The 18,540-nt window shown below is 32.7% G+C and overlaps 1 protein-coding gene across 3 annotated transcripts in view; it reads left to right on the top strand.

Moving 5' to 3' along the window:
- CREB1 (cAMP responsive element binding protein 1) overlaps positions 1-18,236 on the top strand; it is an 88,439-nt gene extending 70,203 nt beyond the window's left edge. For 2 of the 3 annotated variants that reach the window (XM_051983681.1, XM_051983684.1), the window contains one exon: positions 11,799-18,236. In XM_051983681.1, the coding sequence (XP_051839641.1) occupies positions 11,799-11,943 (145 nt within the window). In that variant the 3' untranslated portion in view covers positions 11,944-18,236. Of the gene's footprint in view, positions 1-3,763; positions 3,914-11,798 lie in introns of those variants that run through there. The other variant, XM_051983683.1, reaches the window with a different exon arrangement.
- The last annotated feature ends 304 nt before the right edge of the window (positions 18,237-18,540 follow it).

Below are 18,540 nucleotides of genomic sequence, written 5' to 3'. Positions count from 1 at the left end.
CCCATCTCGAAAGACCTTTTTTTTCTGTTTTTTGTTTGTTTGTTTTTTGCTTTTTAAAAAAGTGAATACAAAATAAGAAAAAACAGAGTAGAAAAAGAAAGAAAAGGAACTTTTTTTTAAATGTCAGAAGATCAGGGAGGATTCAAAATACATGATAATAAATTTCCATTTCAAGAAAATATATATGTAATAGTAAAAAAGATTGTATTCATGAATGTCTGTCTTTTCTTTGCTTCCTTGTAGGTTATTCTTTTGTTCTCTGCTGTGTCCTTTTAATTTTATATGTTTTTTCTCTCTTCATCTCCCTCACATCCCCCAAGCAGGCTACAGTTGAGCACAGATATGTTCATACAAATACATAAATACATGTTCACATCAACCCATGCACCCACACATATATTTACATATGTCTTCATATACTTAGACATATACGCATTTATTCATATATAACATGTAAATAAAACTATTAATATAATGTCACTATCTCTCTTGTTTGAATCTTTTTATTTAAGAAAAAATTAGATAAAAAGGAAAATAAAGCAAAACAGAACATTGTCATGTGCCCAGCAGAACATCAGAGAGGGTTCAAAATAAATAACATTTCCAATTTTAAGAAAGGATATATAATAGGAGAAGAAATTATATTCATGAGTATCCATCTTTTCTTTGTTTCCTTGTAATAGGTTGGTTTTTTTGTTCTCTGCTGTATACTTATTTTTATACTTATTTTTACTTTATTCTTTTTTTCCCTTTCACCCTCTTTCCCTAAAAAGGTGATATAGTTAAATACAGATATATTTATATATACATGTGTGTATAATTATATATATGTATCTATCTATACAAGCATATATGTTCAAACCCACCAGCATACACCCATATCTATAAATGCTCATATATACACACACATGCATTTACCCACATATAAACATGAATCTAATACATTATTAGGATTGACATACAATGTAGGTTTCTCTCTTTGTCTAAGATAAATCATTACTAGCCATCCTTTTTTTCTAATAAATTCTTCTGATATTTGTTGTAGTGTTTGTGTATATAGCTCTTCTTTCCTATCTTTGCTAACTCTTCTACTTTGTCTGCTCCTTAACTTGTGCTATTACTTAATCTCCTCCTACCCATGGATCCATTTTTTGTCTTCTCTCCACTTTTTGCTTCCCTCTCTGCCCATCCCTCCTTTTGCATTATTTCTTTATAGATTTTAGTGGGTGCTATGTATGCCCTTCATAGTATATATGTAATGTTACCTATAGGTTTTCAGAACTGCAACCCTCTCTTCTCCCCTCTAATGCCTCTGTATCCATTCTTCCTCTGCATCTCGTTTGTATAATATAGTTACTGTTTTTACCTTTTTCTAAACGGTTTTGCTTTTTAGAATCAGATCATACTCAACTCTGCTCAATATTTTTGAGCTATCCAATTGCTGATGTCAGTCTTAAACATATGATATGCATTTCCATGTGAAAAATAAACAATTTTTCCATGTTAAATTCCTTGAAATTAATCTTTAATATTGGCTCTTATATGTTAAGTTTTCTATTGAGTTTGGATTTGGTTGAAAGAAAGTCCTAGAAATCTGCAAGTTTGTCCAACTGCCATTTTTTCCCCCATTCAATATTATAGATAATTTTGCTGGATATGGTATTTTTTTGGCTGCAGTCCTAGTTCTTTTAATTGCTGGTATTTATGATTCCAGGACCTGCTATCTTTTATTGTGACTGCTAATAAGTTCTGTACAATTCTGTTTGTAGCTTCAGTATATTTAAATTGTTTTTTCCTTTTTTCTCGTAAAATTTTTTCTTTGATCTGAGAGTTTCAAAATTTGGCAATAATATTCCTATGTGTTTTCTCTTGATTGAATCTTTTAAGTTTGACTTTGTCTAGGATCATTGTTTACTATCCCTACTTTTTTTCCTAATGAATTCTACTCTGTATCCTTATTGATAAACACATTCTTGCTGTTGTTATGTACAATATTAGTAAGTTGAAATTTCACATGAGCCCAGGCTGATATTGCAGTTATATTGAGAAATATGGTGTTTTTTAATCCCATACAAAAATTATTTAACTTTTAGTTTGCAGATTTTGTATTCAAATACAAAAAGAATAACACAGTTCACCTGTGTTGTCAGTTTATGCTAACTCATGATAATGTTTGCAGATCAATATCTTTGTTAAGATTTGATGCAGATCAACTTAAAACTTATTAAGTCTCTTCTGTGTGTGCTGTTTGCATTCATTCATTTGGAGCAGATTCATTGTTTTTAGCTGTTTTTGTTGATCTTTATGTGCTCTTTAATTAACTTATTGGTAGTTGTACCCAAACATTGTATAATTTTTACTATTGCTTCACATCTCCCCATGAAGGGGATTTGTGCCCTCTAAAACTGGCACACTCCACAATTTGGAAAATTGTGCTTTAAAAAGATTATCCATAACTGAAAAGGGGAAAGATATTGAGTATTTATGTAATACTTACTACATACCAGGCACTGTGTTAAGCACTTTTTTAAACTTTGTTTTATAATTAAGGAAATTTGAGTCAAGCAGGTTACAAAATTAGTTCATGTCTGAGGCTAGACCGCTGTCATAGATCTAGAATTGAAAGGAACATGAGCAGTCATCTCAGCCAAAACCCTCTTTTTACAGGTGAAGAACTGAGGCCTAGAAGTCAGATGGTCATCAGCCACATAGAGGACTTTGGAGGGCCTTTCTTGGGAGTACAGATAGCTGCTCCTGACTTCTTACCTATTACTTGTGACAACCGCCTTAGCACCCTGGATACCTTAGAATTAGCTGGAGTCAGGATAAGCAAAAGTCCTTAGTCTTTATTTCTTGGTCTTTAGGAACAGAAGTGAAGGGGATGGAAGCAGGATCTCCACAACCTCCTTCTTCCTTATCTCCTGCCAAAGTGACCCTGGCTAGTCCCCCCTGCAATCCTCCGTATACACCAATCATCAAGCCAGCACAGGATAACGGGAAGGGCCATTTTCCAAGAATATGCCCATAGAGTATTATCCAATTAGTAATTAGCCCTAAGTGCTTGAACCGACCTCATTGCAATGACTCAAGAGTTTCAGCCCTCTATACTTATCAATTCTATCTTAACACCTTAAGGGAGGGAATACTTAAACCACTCCTATCTCTCTCTCTTCCCCCTTGCCTCAGCCCCAGGAGTTGAATGAAATGGATGTGAGGCATCTCTGCTAGCATCTGATTGTCTCTCCCATGAATCACTACCTCTACTACCCCCTCCCACTCCCCCCCCCCAAAAAAAAAAGGGTAATCCTGGATCAGACTTTAAAATTAAGCTAAACCTGCTTTTTTTGATGGATTTTTTTTTTTAATTCCAATTATCAGCCATTTTCACAGGAAACATTATTACTATAATATTTTGGCACTAGAAGGACTATTAAAAGTCATCTATTCCAACCTACTGCTATGATATGTTTGTTAATGTAATATGATAGCAAAAAATATGAAAAAATGTATTTTTGATTACTGTCTTTCCTAAAGATAAACCTGCACTGACAATACATGGCAAAAATGTCATTATTGTTTTTAAAAATATTTTAGCAGTTTAGAAAATAACTTTCTTAATCTTTAAGTAGTCATATATAAATCTTCATACATTTCCTGGTAGGTATAGAGAGCTAGCTCTCATTCTCATACGATGAACCAAGTATAGTTGGATAACCTGGGCCATTATCAGTAATATTTTAACTTGATGTTGTTGTTTTTGCAGAACCTGTGGACAGTGGTGTTAAAATATCTTGAAAACCAGTCTTCAAAAACAGCTTTAACCAACCATGTTTCTAAGCCTTAAATCTCTTCCTTCCTTTACTGTGTTTACCTTCTTAGTTTTAAGTCTCAATTAAAAACCCACCTACTGGAAGCCTTGCTCAGTCCCTGTCTTTTTTATTTTCTTTTTATGCTGTGTATCCTTGGTTTTGTATATATTTGTTTTTATGTTGTTTCCCCTTTGTATTGTAAGCCTGATGACAGGAGCCTTTGGTATTACCAGTGGAACTTGATAAATGTAAGGTGATTGATTTTCTTATTTAACCATCAAAGAACTGGAAGGATCAATGGGATGGATTTCAAGACTTATAGACAAACATTGGTTTTCATTTAAAATCTCTTTCTGTATTATCTCCTAATAAAAATAGTAGTTGATCCTTAGACATTTTAAATCCAGGTTATTTTTTCCTTAGAAATGTTAAGTTCTAGAAAGTACACTTTAACATAATTTGTTTCCTCTACATTAAAAATATATTGCTTAACATATTTACCTTATTTGATTATTTTTCTTCAAAGAAGTATATTCAACTATTTCATCCTTATCTGTACTGATCATCTCTGGTAATTTTAATTGTACAATTGAACTTGATTTTTAAATTGATCAAACCAAAGTTTGCAGTAAAAGTTCTTCACTTTTCTTTTGCTACTTTAAATTAATGAAGTTTTTGTCTAAATGGCTACTCTAAGAAGATTGTTTTTGATTGCAGTTTTTAATTTATGCAGCCAAAAGACATTATCTGTCATTGTATCATTTCATTTAAATTTTTTTCATAATACTTCATACTGTAAATTTAGATATTCTAACATCTTGTCCTATATTCATATCATTTAATTACATCAAACTTATTGTTTGATTCAGTATAACAAAATTTTTCTTTTTTGTGTGTTGGCATGTTCTGTTTTGAAAGTATTCTGTCTTTTTATCTATTTGGTTAAAAACTCTTAAAAAATTAATATAAGTATTGGTAATATGGTGCACAGCACATCCACACATTAAAAAAAAAAAAAAAGGCAAATACTGACTGTCTACTAACTTACGTGTGTTACATTAGTTGAATTTTGGTCCATGCTAAATGGAAGCTGGTATCATTTATAATTTGTACTAAATTTCATTTTGCGTTATTTTAATTCACATTAATCATGATCTAAATGTATTCATCTTATGGTTTAACAAAACTGAAGCCAAAATAGATTCTGACAAGTCTGTAGTCTTGTGATCAATAAAAACTTAAAACTTAATTCCTATGCAAATTATCCCTCTTAGTAAATTCTATACTACAAGGATGGTCCTTATGGAGCCATAAAATTAGTGAATAATCTGTCCTCTGAGAGATGGCCCCTTGACCTACCCTCATTCTTATCTTCTAAATCTTCAGGAGCTTCATATATGTTAGATATGGTGGAATAATTAAAATGAAGCTGCTGGAATGCCCTTTCCTTTCTATTAAATCACTTTGACAACCTTTTCTTTTTAGGAGATGTACCTTTCATGCCCTGGGGACATGACCTTTATTAATAGAAGGATCTTCTTAATAACTTGGTCAGTTTAAGGATAATTAAACATTTAGGGAAACCCTGCCAAAGGGAATCTTCATTTTCTCAATCAACCAGGTAACAGCAATTTACCTATATCAACTAGCAAAAGACTCATATCTATTCATTTTCTCTTTGTATTGGGTATAGAGTTTACTCTGAGTAATTGAAGTTCTAAAGTAAAAGTATCACAAAATGTAACAGAATAATTTTCTCTCCTTTTCACACCCCCTCAGCATTGAACAGGAAAAAAAAAAAGCTTTATATTACATAGACATATTCAAGCAAAACTAGATCCCGTATGGGCCCCCCAAAAATTAGAATTTGTACCCCAATTTCATCATCTCTCTGTCAAGGACCTTCCTTCCAAGTTCTTGAGAATTCCATTAAAATTAAGGTCCTCTTGAGTAGAGACAATTTCTTTATATTTATGTCCACAGTTCCTAGCACAGTTTTTGGCATGTATTAATATCATAAGTATACATCAATAGATTCTTGTTTTCTGAACTCATTCCCATGGAATAAAAGGACAGTGGACAGCATTTCCCAAAAATGCTCTCATTCTCCAGAGAAACTTTAATTAAGAGAAAAGTAATGCTTAGGACATACTACTTGCTGCTGCCATGATTAGCACTTTACTCTTTCTATATCTAGAGACCAACCTTATCCATATTAAGAACTATATTCAGTCATAGCTCAAAACATTATCCTTGATCATTTATTCTGGCTTCAAAGAAAGTTAGGCAATGTTATCTTTCCTTGCCAGGTCTTGGTGTCTAGTTCTGTCTGCTTCACTTTGAAAGTACCAAGTACTTTACTAATTACTCTCTAAATTCATCATCTTTCTTCTACTAGTGCCTTACCCACCAAATTCTCTTTTTTATATCTTCTAGTTATTTTCTTATATGCATGTTGTTTCCTCATTAAAGTCTAACCTCCTTAAGGACAAAAATTTTATCTTTTTTCTTTGCATTCTCAACACTAATGGACATTGTATTTAATAAATTGATGAAGTGTTTAAGTACAAGTTCTATTATATCCATAAAATTGTTTAGCCATCTCTTAAACGTTGGGTACTCACTTCATTTCCAGGTCTTTGTTCCCACAGAAAATGTCACTTTTAGGCTATGTGGAACTTTTCTTACTGTCTTTGATGTCCTTGGGTTTATGCTTAGTGTTGAAATCTTTTAAGTCCAAGGACATGAATATTGTGCTCACTTTTTAAATTTTTTTTTTTTAGCAAAGTTCCAAATTGCTTTCTAGGATGGGACAGTTTAACAATTCTTTCAATAGTCTATTGATACCTGTCTTGCCATTATCTCGCAGCACAGATACTGTGTTTTGTCCTTTCTGTCAGTTGGCTGGTGAAACTTCAGTCGGGTTGCTTTGTATTTCTCTTATTATGGAGTATAAGTAATCTTTCCAAGGTTTGGTCATAGTTTATTTACCATTCTTTCAAAACCTGTCTTGACCAGTTAACTATGAAAAACCCCTCTTGTCTGGGTTTTATGTACTTTTGGTAATTCCCAATATACTTTGAATTAAGCAGCTAATGAATTATCTTTTATTAAGTATCAAGTACTAAGCAAAGCTCAGAAGTTTCAAATAGAAAAAACAAATCTCACTCTTAAGGAGCAGTACTCTAATGGGAGAAACAACACATAGAGGAGAATGCAGTTGCATGGCAAATGGTCATGCTCACTGTTCCTTGGAGTACTTCATTATGACAAATGGGAAAAGGAGATTTAGTGTTCATATTGGATGTAAAAAAATTTTTTTCTCCTAGTAAAAAATTTCCCTTTCTAATCTCGATGCCTTGATTTTGTTCTTGCAAAAACTTTGCAATTTCTTGTAGTTGAAAGCATCCATTTTATCTTTTGTGAAACTTCTTTTACATGGCTAAGAACTCTAGTTTAAATATAGCTTTAAAAAGTATATATTATTTTTTTTAATTTAACCTTTTGTATTCTGTCATTTACATTTTGAGTTTCTTACTGTATGTGATATAAAATGTTGTGTAGATCAATATGTGTGTGTGTGTGTGTGTGTGTGTGTGTGTGTGTGTGTTTTTTTTTTTTTTTTTTTGCGGGGGGCGGGGAGATTAATGCTTGCATGGGCAGAGATCATGGAAAGAAAAATGACTTGAAAGATGGGAAGATCTTTTAAATAAAATGAGACTCTGGCTGAAATTGCTGATAATCCCAAGAAAATATAATAGTGTTAGGAAGAATAAAAGCTAGAATGAACTAAAGCAGTTTTTTTTTTTAAATGTTAAAGACTAAAGGGAATGTTTTAAAGCACAAAAATGAACAAAGAACCTTAAGCAAAGATTGTTGTTAACACTAATATTTGACCAAGATAAGGTAGAACTATTTAATTACCACTTTTATCCTCAACCAAAAAAGGTCTTTTACATAAAGGAGTTCCAAAAGATTATTCTGAGAAAGATCTTCCACATAAAAACAAATGTGTTTAAAAGAATTGAATTTTAAGGAGATGATAAAGTGGGGTAGTAAGAGAAGAGATTGTGACTTTTAAATGAGTATTTCCTTTCTCTGATGAATTTCAGTCCAGGTTGCTCTAAAAAAACTTAAATGTATGATCCTAAAACCCTTGATGATGGTACAAAGCCTAGAGGGGGATTAAATATGATTTACAACAGGAAATGGGATGTTGGGATTATTGTAACAACCTAATTGGTTTCTCCCACTATGGAATTTACACACTGATGACTAAGTAATTTCCCTATCCATATGACCACCTGCACCTCATAATTCATCAAATTTCCACAGGATGTTACATCTTTTGTCTCCATGCCTTTGCAGGCCTACTAGAGCCTAGTATCTCTTTAAGATGCAGCACAGACCCTGTATTCTATGTGAAGCCTTTTCTGATCACTCTGCTACCTTGTATTTTAACTACTTTTTTGTGCATTAGTATTTATTAGCTTTTTGCTGGTTTTGTATCTCTTGTTTCCCCCATTAGAATATAAGGTAAGCTACTTGAGAATATAGTGTTTCATTTTTTGTTATTTGTAACTTTTGTCTCTCTTCCCCCCACTTTTCCCTCCCACCCCCAGCACCTTGCATAGTTTCTGTCACATAGTAGGTGCTTTATAAATAGCTAGTTTTATTAATTGATAATTATGAAAACGACTGGAAAACTTGATGTTGATTCAGTAATTCTAGAAAAGATTGTAACCATTTTAGAAAAGAGTTCATAAAATTACTTTAGAACAGTTCTTGCAAACTAATCTCATTGCCTTTTTTGATAGTTTTTTTTAGATTTAGATTTGGGTCACTTCCAATGCTTAGATTTGGTGGTTTGTCTTGAAGACAGATGGCTAGAACATTTGACAATATCTTGAAATTCTTGGAGACAAGATTAGGAAATGTAATGAATACTTGTGTTGAGCCTTTAGGAAAACTTGGGATTCCAAGAGTAGAGTTTGTATTTTATCCTATAAGCCAGAGGGAACATTGGAGTTTCTTGAGCATGGTCATGGTAATCTCTGTTGGAAAGAGTCACGTCCATCAGAATTGGTCCTTGTATAATATTGTTGTTGCCGTGTACAATGGTCTCCTGGTTCTGCTCATTTCACTTAGTATCAGTTAATGTAAATCTCTCCAGGCTTCTCTAAAATCATCCTGCTTATCATTTCTTATAGAATAGTAGTATTCCATAACATTCATCTATACTTTATTCAGCCATCCTCCAACTAATGGGCATCCACTCAATTTCCCAGCTGCTCCTTCTTAATCTTAAATAGAAATTTTTTGTTAATGGTTATTAACTTTAATATTAAAAGTGTTATCGTCATTTAACAAAAATAGATCCAAAGTCCCATAAATGGTTTTGAATTTGGGGTTTTTTTGGTAACTAACTTTTGTGGATATATAACTATAAAACAAATCTATTTGACTTGCAAGCAGTTTTTTTTTAAATTGGGGGGGGGTTAGTTTGTTAAAAACTTACTACAAGTTCCAAAACATAGGTAGTCTTTTAAAAAATTAATAAATTCAGTAATTCATGCCTACCATTTATAAGGGGTATTGACTGTTTTGTGAAGAACAGAATGATGAGAGATCTGGAATCTCTGACATGAGAATAAATTACAGGAACTAGTTATGTTTAGACTGGAAAAATAAAAGATGTCAAGGATACTTAGTGCTTGTATTCAAATGCTTGAAGGCCAGTCTTCTGAAAAAAAATAATTAACAGCTTTTTTTTTTTTTTTTGTAATTGAAAACAGCAAGAGAAATAAAGGAAAGAAAGATATGATTTTGATTTGTTCACAAGAATTGGATTTGGTTAAGACAAACAGTATAGAGAGAAGAAAATTTAAAAGAGGCTTTAGGAGTCATATTAATTATGCTTTAATGTATTCACATTGAATTCAAGCATTTACTAAGTACTCTGTGTAGTAGACACTGGGCATTTTTTTTAATGGTGCTTTAAATTAAGATTTCTAAAACTTTTCCTCACAACAACTCTGTGAATAAATACTACAGTTTAGGGGCAGCTTGATGGCCCAGTAGATGGGGTGCTAGACCTACAAGACAGGAAGACTTTGTCAGATATGACTCAAACACTTAACCTGGGCAACCCACTTACTTTCTGTCTGCTTCAGTTTCTTCATTTGTAAAATGACAATAAGAGAGCCCTTCCCTCAGGAGTTGTTGTGAAGATTTTTTCTAAAAATGAGAATAAAAGGTTTTACAAATTTTAAAGTATTACATAAATTCTAGCTATTATTACCCCCATTTTACAGATGAGTAAACTGAAGCAGTAAGATGATAAGCTATTTGCCCAAGGTGTCAGTTGTCAGAGTCACCACTCAGAACAGTTCTCTTAACTCCAAGATCAAAGCTGCTTCTGCTATCAAGTACCAGGATCAGGTACTTTTACATCTAAAGAATTACACTAGTGTGTTGGAATAGATTTGAAGTCTTTATATTAAGAACAGTTTTCAGTTGCAAGTATTTTTCACATGGTTTATCAGGTCTTTTAAAGTCAGAGAAAATGCTAATGTATTAGAATCTTTAAGTTCCTTAAGTCAATTAATGTATTTCATTATATGGCAAAAAAAGAGTGTTGTTTAGTGAATAGATAGATAGCCCACCTCCGAATCCCAAAGACCTGCTTGCTAGTCTCTCCCAATGAATGGTTGTGTAATCCTGGAAATGTTATCTAACTTCTTAGTGCAAAAATTGCTAAGATCATGCAGATCTACATTGATAGAGGAGTTTCTGCGTTAGGAGTTCTTCATACTAAGGAAAGCAGTGTTCTAGAGCCAAAATTAGGAAGAACATTGGGGAACCCAGGTGCTGGTGTTCTTTTTCTTTAAAATAATAATAATAATAATGGTTCTCTCTGGGTGAAAGCAGGTTTCTCGGGGAAGTTTTCTGGAGGCAGCCTTAGTTTCAGTTAAAAATAATAATCACCCAAATGCAGCCAACTGGTAAAAATGCAAACGTTTATTTTCTCCTTTCAAAATAGCCTAGTTAATTGAGGCCTATCTCTCTGGTTGGTTCTAAGAGCTCCCTCCGAATGTCTCCAAATCCAAAGGTTTATCCTTCAGCCTTTAGGCATTTCATTAGGAAAATGAAATGAATCTCTCTTGCCTCCGAGAAAGGGCCTGTGGGCTTCTGTATCTCCCAGAATGCTCCTCTCCTACTCTTGTTGATGTTTCGAAGTAAATCTCTTGACTGGCTCCCCTCTCAATCTAATAGCTGAACTCTCTGAGAGCTTCTTATATATGAGAGAGTGGGATTGTGGGATATCTCCCAGCGTGCCCTCTGGCCCTAAGAACTTCAAGGGAGGTGTGAATTCGGATATCTCATACTAAACCCTGAAATCTCCCAAATGTGTGAACTCTAATGAGTAAAGGTGTGAACACAAGCATTGTATCAATTAGTTCTACTTAGTACCTTGTTTCAGGTTTTGGCCCAAAACATCTTGTAAGATCAGATCAATAATCTATCAACTCTAACGAGTTAGCAGTTTGTAAAGATTCCAACACCCAGGCAGTGTTAACACAGAGATGGCTAAGGAAAACCAACCATTTGTTGGTTTATAAACAAAGGGTTTTCTTTCTGACATGATGTGGTGACCAAACTTTTTCCTTATTTTACTTAGAAGTTTTACTATACATAATAGAATATTTTGATTGACAAATTGATAATTTATTTAGCATCTACTATGTTTGGCACTGACAACAACACAAATATAAATGAGTAAAACAGTCTCAAGGAGTTTACTTTCTGTAGTGTAGTGGAGGAATACAACTTATCAAAGGAAGATAACTGGAGTTACGGATGTGATGTCATGAGTTTTTTATTGGTATTTTTTTTAATCACTTCTCTTTCCATCTGTATCACTCTATCTTCCCTCCTCCCAGAGAGCTACTTTGAATTTTATTTTAAAATGTTCTTTTCTGTTTGTAGGGAAGCAGCACGTGAGTGTCGGAGGAAGAAAAAGGAATATGTGAAATGTCTAGAGAACAGAGTGGCTGTGCTTGAGAACCAAAACAAGACACTGATTGAAGAGCTGAAAGCACTTAAGGACCTTTATTGCCACAAATCGGATTAATTTTGGATTTTTGTTTTCACCTCCTAAGGTGGAGAAAATGACTGGTTTGTCCACGGCCAGAAAGACAAAGTAAACTTTTTATTTTCTAAACAGTTCTCTTTTTTTCTATGCGCAAAACTGCCTGAAAGCAACTACAGAATTTCATTCATCCTGTGCTTTGCATTAAACTGTGAATATTCAGACACCTGCCTCCACTTCTCCCCACCCCAAGAAATTGTCATCTTCCTGATCATGAAGAAGAGACTTCTGTTTTTTATTCCCTCTACACTGTTCAAGCAGTAGAAATTTGTTCATTTGTTGAATTTTGGGGAGAAAGTGAAAAGAATTCTTTTTTTTTTTTTTTTTAATAATTTCAAGGGTTTGTGCTGAGCTCCTTGATTGCCTTAGCAACAGAAATGCCCCTCTTCCTCTTCCGTTCCCCTCCTACCCCCAGCCTCTTGAAGTATCATGTGGACTGAATGCAGAAAGTAAGTAAGGTGCAATGAAGAAGTGATGATTGCCAAATTGACCTGTATTCATTGTAAATTATTTAAATTTGTTGCTAATAATATATCCTAAAAGGAGGGATTTATATGTAGAAAAAAATTAGGAATTGATTAAGAGAGTTTCTTGTACATGTTCTGTTCTCTAATTTTTGCAGTGCTAAAAACTCATTCATACCTGTCAAGCATTTTGGGGCCGGCTTTCTTTTAGGTCACTCCCTTCTTAACTGCAATTCTCTGTGTGTTCTGTATTTTTAATACATTTAAGGAAGTTACCAAATGAATGGTATAGTGTAACCTTTGGATCAAAAGTGAAGTCAAGAGTTAAGCAATACAAGTGTGAAGAGCTTTTTACTTTAAGGCATTTTTGATTTTTTTAGTGAAGAGAACTGTTAAAGAATAGAATAGCCCCTTTATATTAAATAGATTTTTTTTAAAATATTCATGTCCTTGGCTTCAGAACAGTAATCATTCACTATTTTTAAAAAATTGCAATACCTGCTTTTCCCCTGTGCACTTAACATTTTATCATTACCAAAAAAGCCTTCAAGATGCTATAAAGAGAAAGTGAAATATATATTAACGAAAATCAATGTGTTGTAAGGAAAAATTTTAATTATAAAATAACCCATTTAAATATGTTTACACCGGGTGAATTTTATCAGTGAAAGCTATAAAATGTTATAAGGACATTCTGAAAAGTGTCAAGTATTAATTTGTGCATGCATTTTTTTTTTCAGTGCAATGTCTAAGAGTGAATTCTATTAGAATGTATTTGGGATTTGTTCCTTTAAACACGTACACATGCACATTCAAAACCATCAAAGTCCTGAATTTTTGTTTTTGCTTTAAAAGGTGAATTATGTTTTAAGGCTTTCTGTGTGGCATGTGATATTTGTCATTTGATAAAATAACTGCATGTCTAAACTCCTAAATAAGAAATGTGTGGGTGTGCATATCACCCAAAAATTATCTAATAATTCTTTGAGGTATTCACTCCTAAATTATATTCACTAAATTTACCTGAAATGAAATTAATATTCATTTTGTTAAAGCAGATATAATTCACATGAATTACAAGAATTTTAAAATATTGGCTTAACATCATTGTCACAGATTTGGAGTTAAAATTTTGCATTCAGTTTTATAAGAGAGTAAGAAATGTTAAAATGTTTAAGATTAGTGTTTTGTCTTAGGTCATCCATCATTTGAAATCAAATTGTGTTAGACTGTTACTATTAAATGCAAAAGTCATGTTGGCTTTTATTGGATCAATTTTGAAAAGCAATATTTTAAGCTAGGCTTATTGTCATAGCAGGAGGGGGATGTTATTTTTTTCATGTAAACAGAGTGGGGAACCCATCTTTAAAGAATGTAGCTTTTAAAGTGAAACTACTTATAAAGGTGGATGCATTCACCAAATTCTCAAGGCTTTCAAATAACTTAAAATTCTTAGTGTTCTACCTGACTGAGCTACTTGGACAAATAATGTTATTTTATTTTTAATTGGCATTTTAGTATACCAATGTATCATTTCTCAACATTGGTTGTAATGAAGAAACTTGAGTGAATCCAAGGACTTATTTTCATAGTAAAATTATTTCTTCTTGCTTAAGTGATCAAATACGGAATTCAATTAAAATTATTTACGAATTGTAAGTAGTCCAATGTCTAGCAAATTTATTTTCCCCTCTGAAGGTGTGTTTTTCAAAAGTTGGTACTCCTCAGTTTATTAAGGAGTTAGTCTATAGTTTGCCCATTTTTTCCTGGTAGATCATGGCAATCATATTATTTATTGCGTCATGAAGAATGGCCAAGCTCTTTTCACCTTAAGGATAGTAACACTGGATTGAAATCAGCAACACAGTGTGATGAGGTATGTTCTTAAGATGAACCTACTGTAGATCTTTGGATATATTGAGGACTTCTGTTTCCACAAAGAAAAATTAGGCTACTTTTATTCAGCTTGTTTTTTAAAATAAAACTTAGAAACATTTGGTTGTTTAAGCATATAACTGAGAATTGGGGAATCTGGATATTTCCATCTAAAAAGTAATTTTTTTTTTAAAAAGCCCACATTGAAATCATTTTTAAACAAGAACACATATGGCTACCAATAATAGATGCTTTACTCTTTATTTTGGCCAAAAGGGAAAAAGAAAACATAGGAATCTGTACACATGTTGTAGAAAATAGCAAAATTGATATTGCTCTCTTTGCAAATTAGGGCTCGTTGGCACTTTTATCTGTAGGACAGATTAAGTCTAATAAAAGGGGGATTTTTTTATCTTAAAGTTATATATTTGGGGGCTCTGGTAGGGTTTAACAGAAGTGCAGGTTAGAAAGGGCTAGATCCATTATGTTCACAGTACAAAAATTTGGTTTCAAAATTTATTTTATTTTTATTATTTTGCAAATAAAAGTACCAAACTGACAGTTGTGATATTGTCAGAGGTGCTCTGTTAATTTAGATATTCTTGGAAAAATACATATGTATAATATATGTACATATATATATATACACACAGTATATAATCTGAAGCTCTGAGAGCTCTTAAGTCAGGAATGCTGAGTATTATAGTCTATTGAGGTCAGATACAGCTCGTACATTTTTGTGTGCTGTTGCATCCTTTTTAGTAGTGTTTGGATTGTGTTATTCCAGCACTCATGATTGCATTTTTTTATGTTCTAATTACTCTTCCAACTATTTTGCTTCTTTTTTATTGTTAATTTTCTTAGGCTGATATAAATTATGTTGTACTTGCCTGAAAACTTCCCCCCAAGTATTCATTTTTTTTGTGCTTTGTTTCTGGCAGCTATAACAGTGGTTAAAAATATTTTGGAAGATTTCTTTGAAAAGGAACCACTGATTTTCTTAGCCATTCTGGGGAGGGATTCAAGAGTTTCTTTTAGGCAGGATGTCAACAGAAATGGTGTTTTGATGATAGTCAGCAATATTGCTATTATCTGAAAGCACAAATCTAGTCAGGCAGGCTATCTAAGAAGTCATCTGGCTGACATTTCTCTCTTTTCTTCTCAGGCCCAATCCCCACTTGGGTACTACACCAGTAGAGGTGATATTTGGAATCATGCAAAGGCTTAGGAAAAAACAACAGTGTTTGGTTTAACAAGGATACTTTACTTACTTGAAGTGTTTTTAACCTAGATTTTTCTTTATGTACATTAAATCAGTTTTTATTTTAGGAGCAATTGTAGCCAGTCACCAGCACAAACTGGGATCTAGTTATTTAGAAAATTTAAAGGATATTTCATTTTGCAATTTAAGTAGGCTTAGTATCTTAAAAGTTAAAATTTTGAAGTTATTTCAGGGTTCAGGAAATAGTGGAAATAATACAACTTTTTAATAAGTTTTGAGAGGAGTTTCTCTCTCGCCTTTTTTGAGCTCTGAAAATTGTTAGTGGATTATATTCCATAGACCTGACACAAAACTTGTATATTTATTTGGGTTCTTTTTACATTCTATTCTTTGTAAATGTTTGGTATAAAATGCACTTTTAAAACAAAACAAAAAAAAACAAAAAAACAGACACCCAATTTCTAGGAACTTGGGTATTGACAATGAGAAACTTCTTTCACAAATAATCATGAAGTGATTGTCCACATTTCTCTTCCTTATGATTAAATCATGTGGCTGTTTTTTAACACAGACATTTTGTTGTTTGAAATATTAGTACCTGAAGATTAGTCTTGGATTTTTAGGTGCTAAGGTAGGAGATTTGTCAGGGCCACTAAATAAAATGAAGACTGGCTCAAATCCTATCTTATTGTCTTTCAACATGTAGCAAATTGAATTTTTTTCCTTTCTGATAAAATTGTTTCCCCCTCAACCCCTCCTCCCCAATTTGGTGGAACTTTTCCTCTACATTAAAATTGTCAAAGTAATACCAAAACAACCATCTCAATTGCATTTAAGTTAAGAGACTGGAGAAAAAAAAAAAAGCATTTGTCATTGTGTAAACCAAATAAAATATGCTGATTTTTTTTCACTCCAATTTGGTTGTGTTGAATCTAAATCTGATTATATAATTTTAAAAGCCTAATGCAAGTGAAAAAATAAAATTTATTGACATAAAGGCAAAAGGTGCATGGAATAATTTGTTCATTCATTTATAAAAAGCACAACTAGAATTTGTTGTTGTTGTTGTTGTTAGACAGCAATGAAGATGAATTGATGACCTAGGTATATATCCTGAATATTGTTAATGTTGATTTCAGCAATTGACTATATATGTACTAGGAACTGGTTTCCTTCACTTTGTAGACTCATTGATTAGGGGAGGGGCTTGAACATATCATTAAGCTGAGCCAGTTTGGAAGGATTTCAAATAAATTAAACAGGGTGCTGAAATTCCATCTGTCTCATCTGCTTTATGATAAGTTCACATTAATTAGTGAATGTAACTTAAGCCTTTGTATGTGTCCTCAGGGGCAGACAGATTTTAAGAGGGACCAGATACAGTGTGAAAGGAATGAGTGTATTTCAGGTGTTTTAGCTTGAAATTTATTTTTTAAAAAATATAAAACTTTAAAAATACAGTGAAAGCCTGTAAAGTAAGTTGATATTATAAACAGGCAAAGTTGTTTTAGCACAGAAATAAAAAATATTGACCTGTCTGCTGCATTCTGGTACTGTGGATGCAGGTCCTAGCTGAGAGAGGGTAGGGAATTAAAAGGGGAGGGGGGGGATGGGGGTTAGTATATCATGACAGTTTCGGGTTTTTTCTCACCTGTAAAAAAAAAAAAAAACAGTCCTCAGGAAATGTTTTTGGAAGGGTGAAGAAATAAATCAACTTACTGGGACTAGATGTTATATAATGTTTGCCTATGTAAGCATGGAATTTTTAAAATTCAGCCTCAACTGAAGAGCTTGCCTGAGGGGAATGTACATCTAAGATGATTTGAAATTGGTGAGGAGAAGTGGAGATCCCTGAAAATAAAGGTCTTATGTTAGTTGGCCAAATGAAGCAGTCTGTTGTCTTTGGGGGCTTTATTTTATGTTCATTGGATTGGTAAAATGCTCTATAGAATGTGTGTATTTTATCCAGATGCCACTCCATTTTATGTATGTAATAAAATTATTTATATTAAAAGTGGGAGAGTAAATTGTAGAAATGCCTATGTCTGACCTTCAATATTTCCTGCTTGTATGGATTTATTATGGGTGAGTAAGAGTGCTGGGTTATCAGTTTTCTGTGTAAAGTTGTCCCTGCCTGATTTATTCACATGTTTGTTTTCATCACCAAGAAAGATTTCTAGTCTAAATTTATAATTTAAAACATTTTTTTTAAAGAATATAATCAGGGAAGTTTCTAGAGTTTTTTTTTTTTTTTTTTTTAAGAAAATTGAGGTGAAGATAACCTCTATCCATATCTTATTTTACCCAAACTCATCAGCACAAACAGGGTATTAATCTTAACTCTTAATATTTCTTTTGGAGTGGATTACAAATAAAGAATTATAATGGGGAAAAGAGGTTTCTATTAAAATTCCCTACATTCTAGAAACATCCCTGTTTTAACTTTTTTTTTTTTACTTAAATCTTTTTTGTGCTTTATGTAAAAGAAAAAATGTACTGAGTTATAATGCATTTTATTAACACTATGTACATATTAGCTGCTTTGTGTTTCAGAATGGTAGTAATTGCTTTGTATATTAAAGTGATCCTTGTGAATTTGTGAATTGTCATAAAGAAGTGCTTTTTCTTACTGTAATCTTTGTGGTATAAACTGTCATAATGCCGTTTTTACACCAACATTTATGTGCAGTCACATAAACATGCTTTTAAAAATGCCTATAAGCCTCTTTTTTGGGGAGTGGAATGTACATATTTGTATGTATATGGGTGTGCGTGTATTTATATATATATATATATTTTTAAACAGTAATGATAACTGGATATATTAATTTTGTTAAGTGAGCCAAAATGCTATTAAAAGTGTCATATAAAAGAAATCCTTGGGTAAAATAACACCAGAAAACTATAGTAAATCTTTTGTTGTCACATTTCATTGCCTGCCCATATTTTAAATACAGGAATCTCCAGTGGGATATAGTTTTTTACATTGAGTAAATTGAAGATGTTAAGTTACAGTCT

This window comes from Antechinus flavipes, chromosome 3, assembly GCF_016432865.1.
Source record: "Antechinus flavipes isolate AdamAnt ecotype Samford, QLD, Australia chromosome 3, AdamAnt_v2, whole genome shotgun sequence".
NCBI classification, from domain to species: domain Eukaryota; kingdom Metazoa; phylum Chordata; class Mammalia; order Dasyuromorphia; family Dasyuridae; genus Antechinus; species Antechinus flavipes.
Note: the sequence above shows the minus strand (reverse complement) of the source record. Positions and strands in the feature narration are given on the sequence as shown.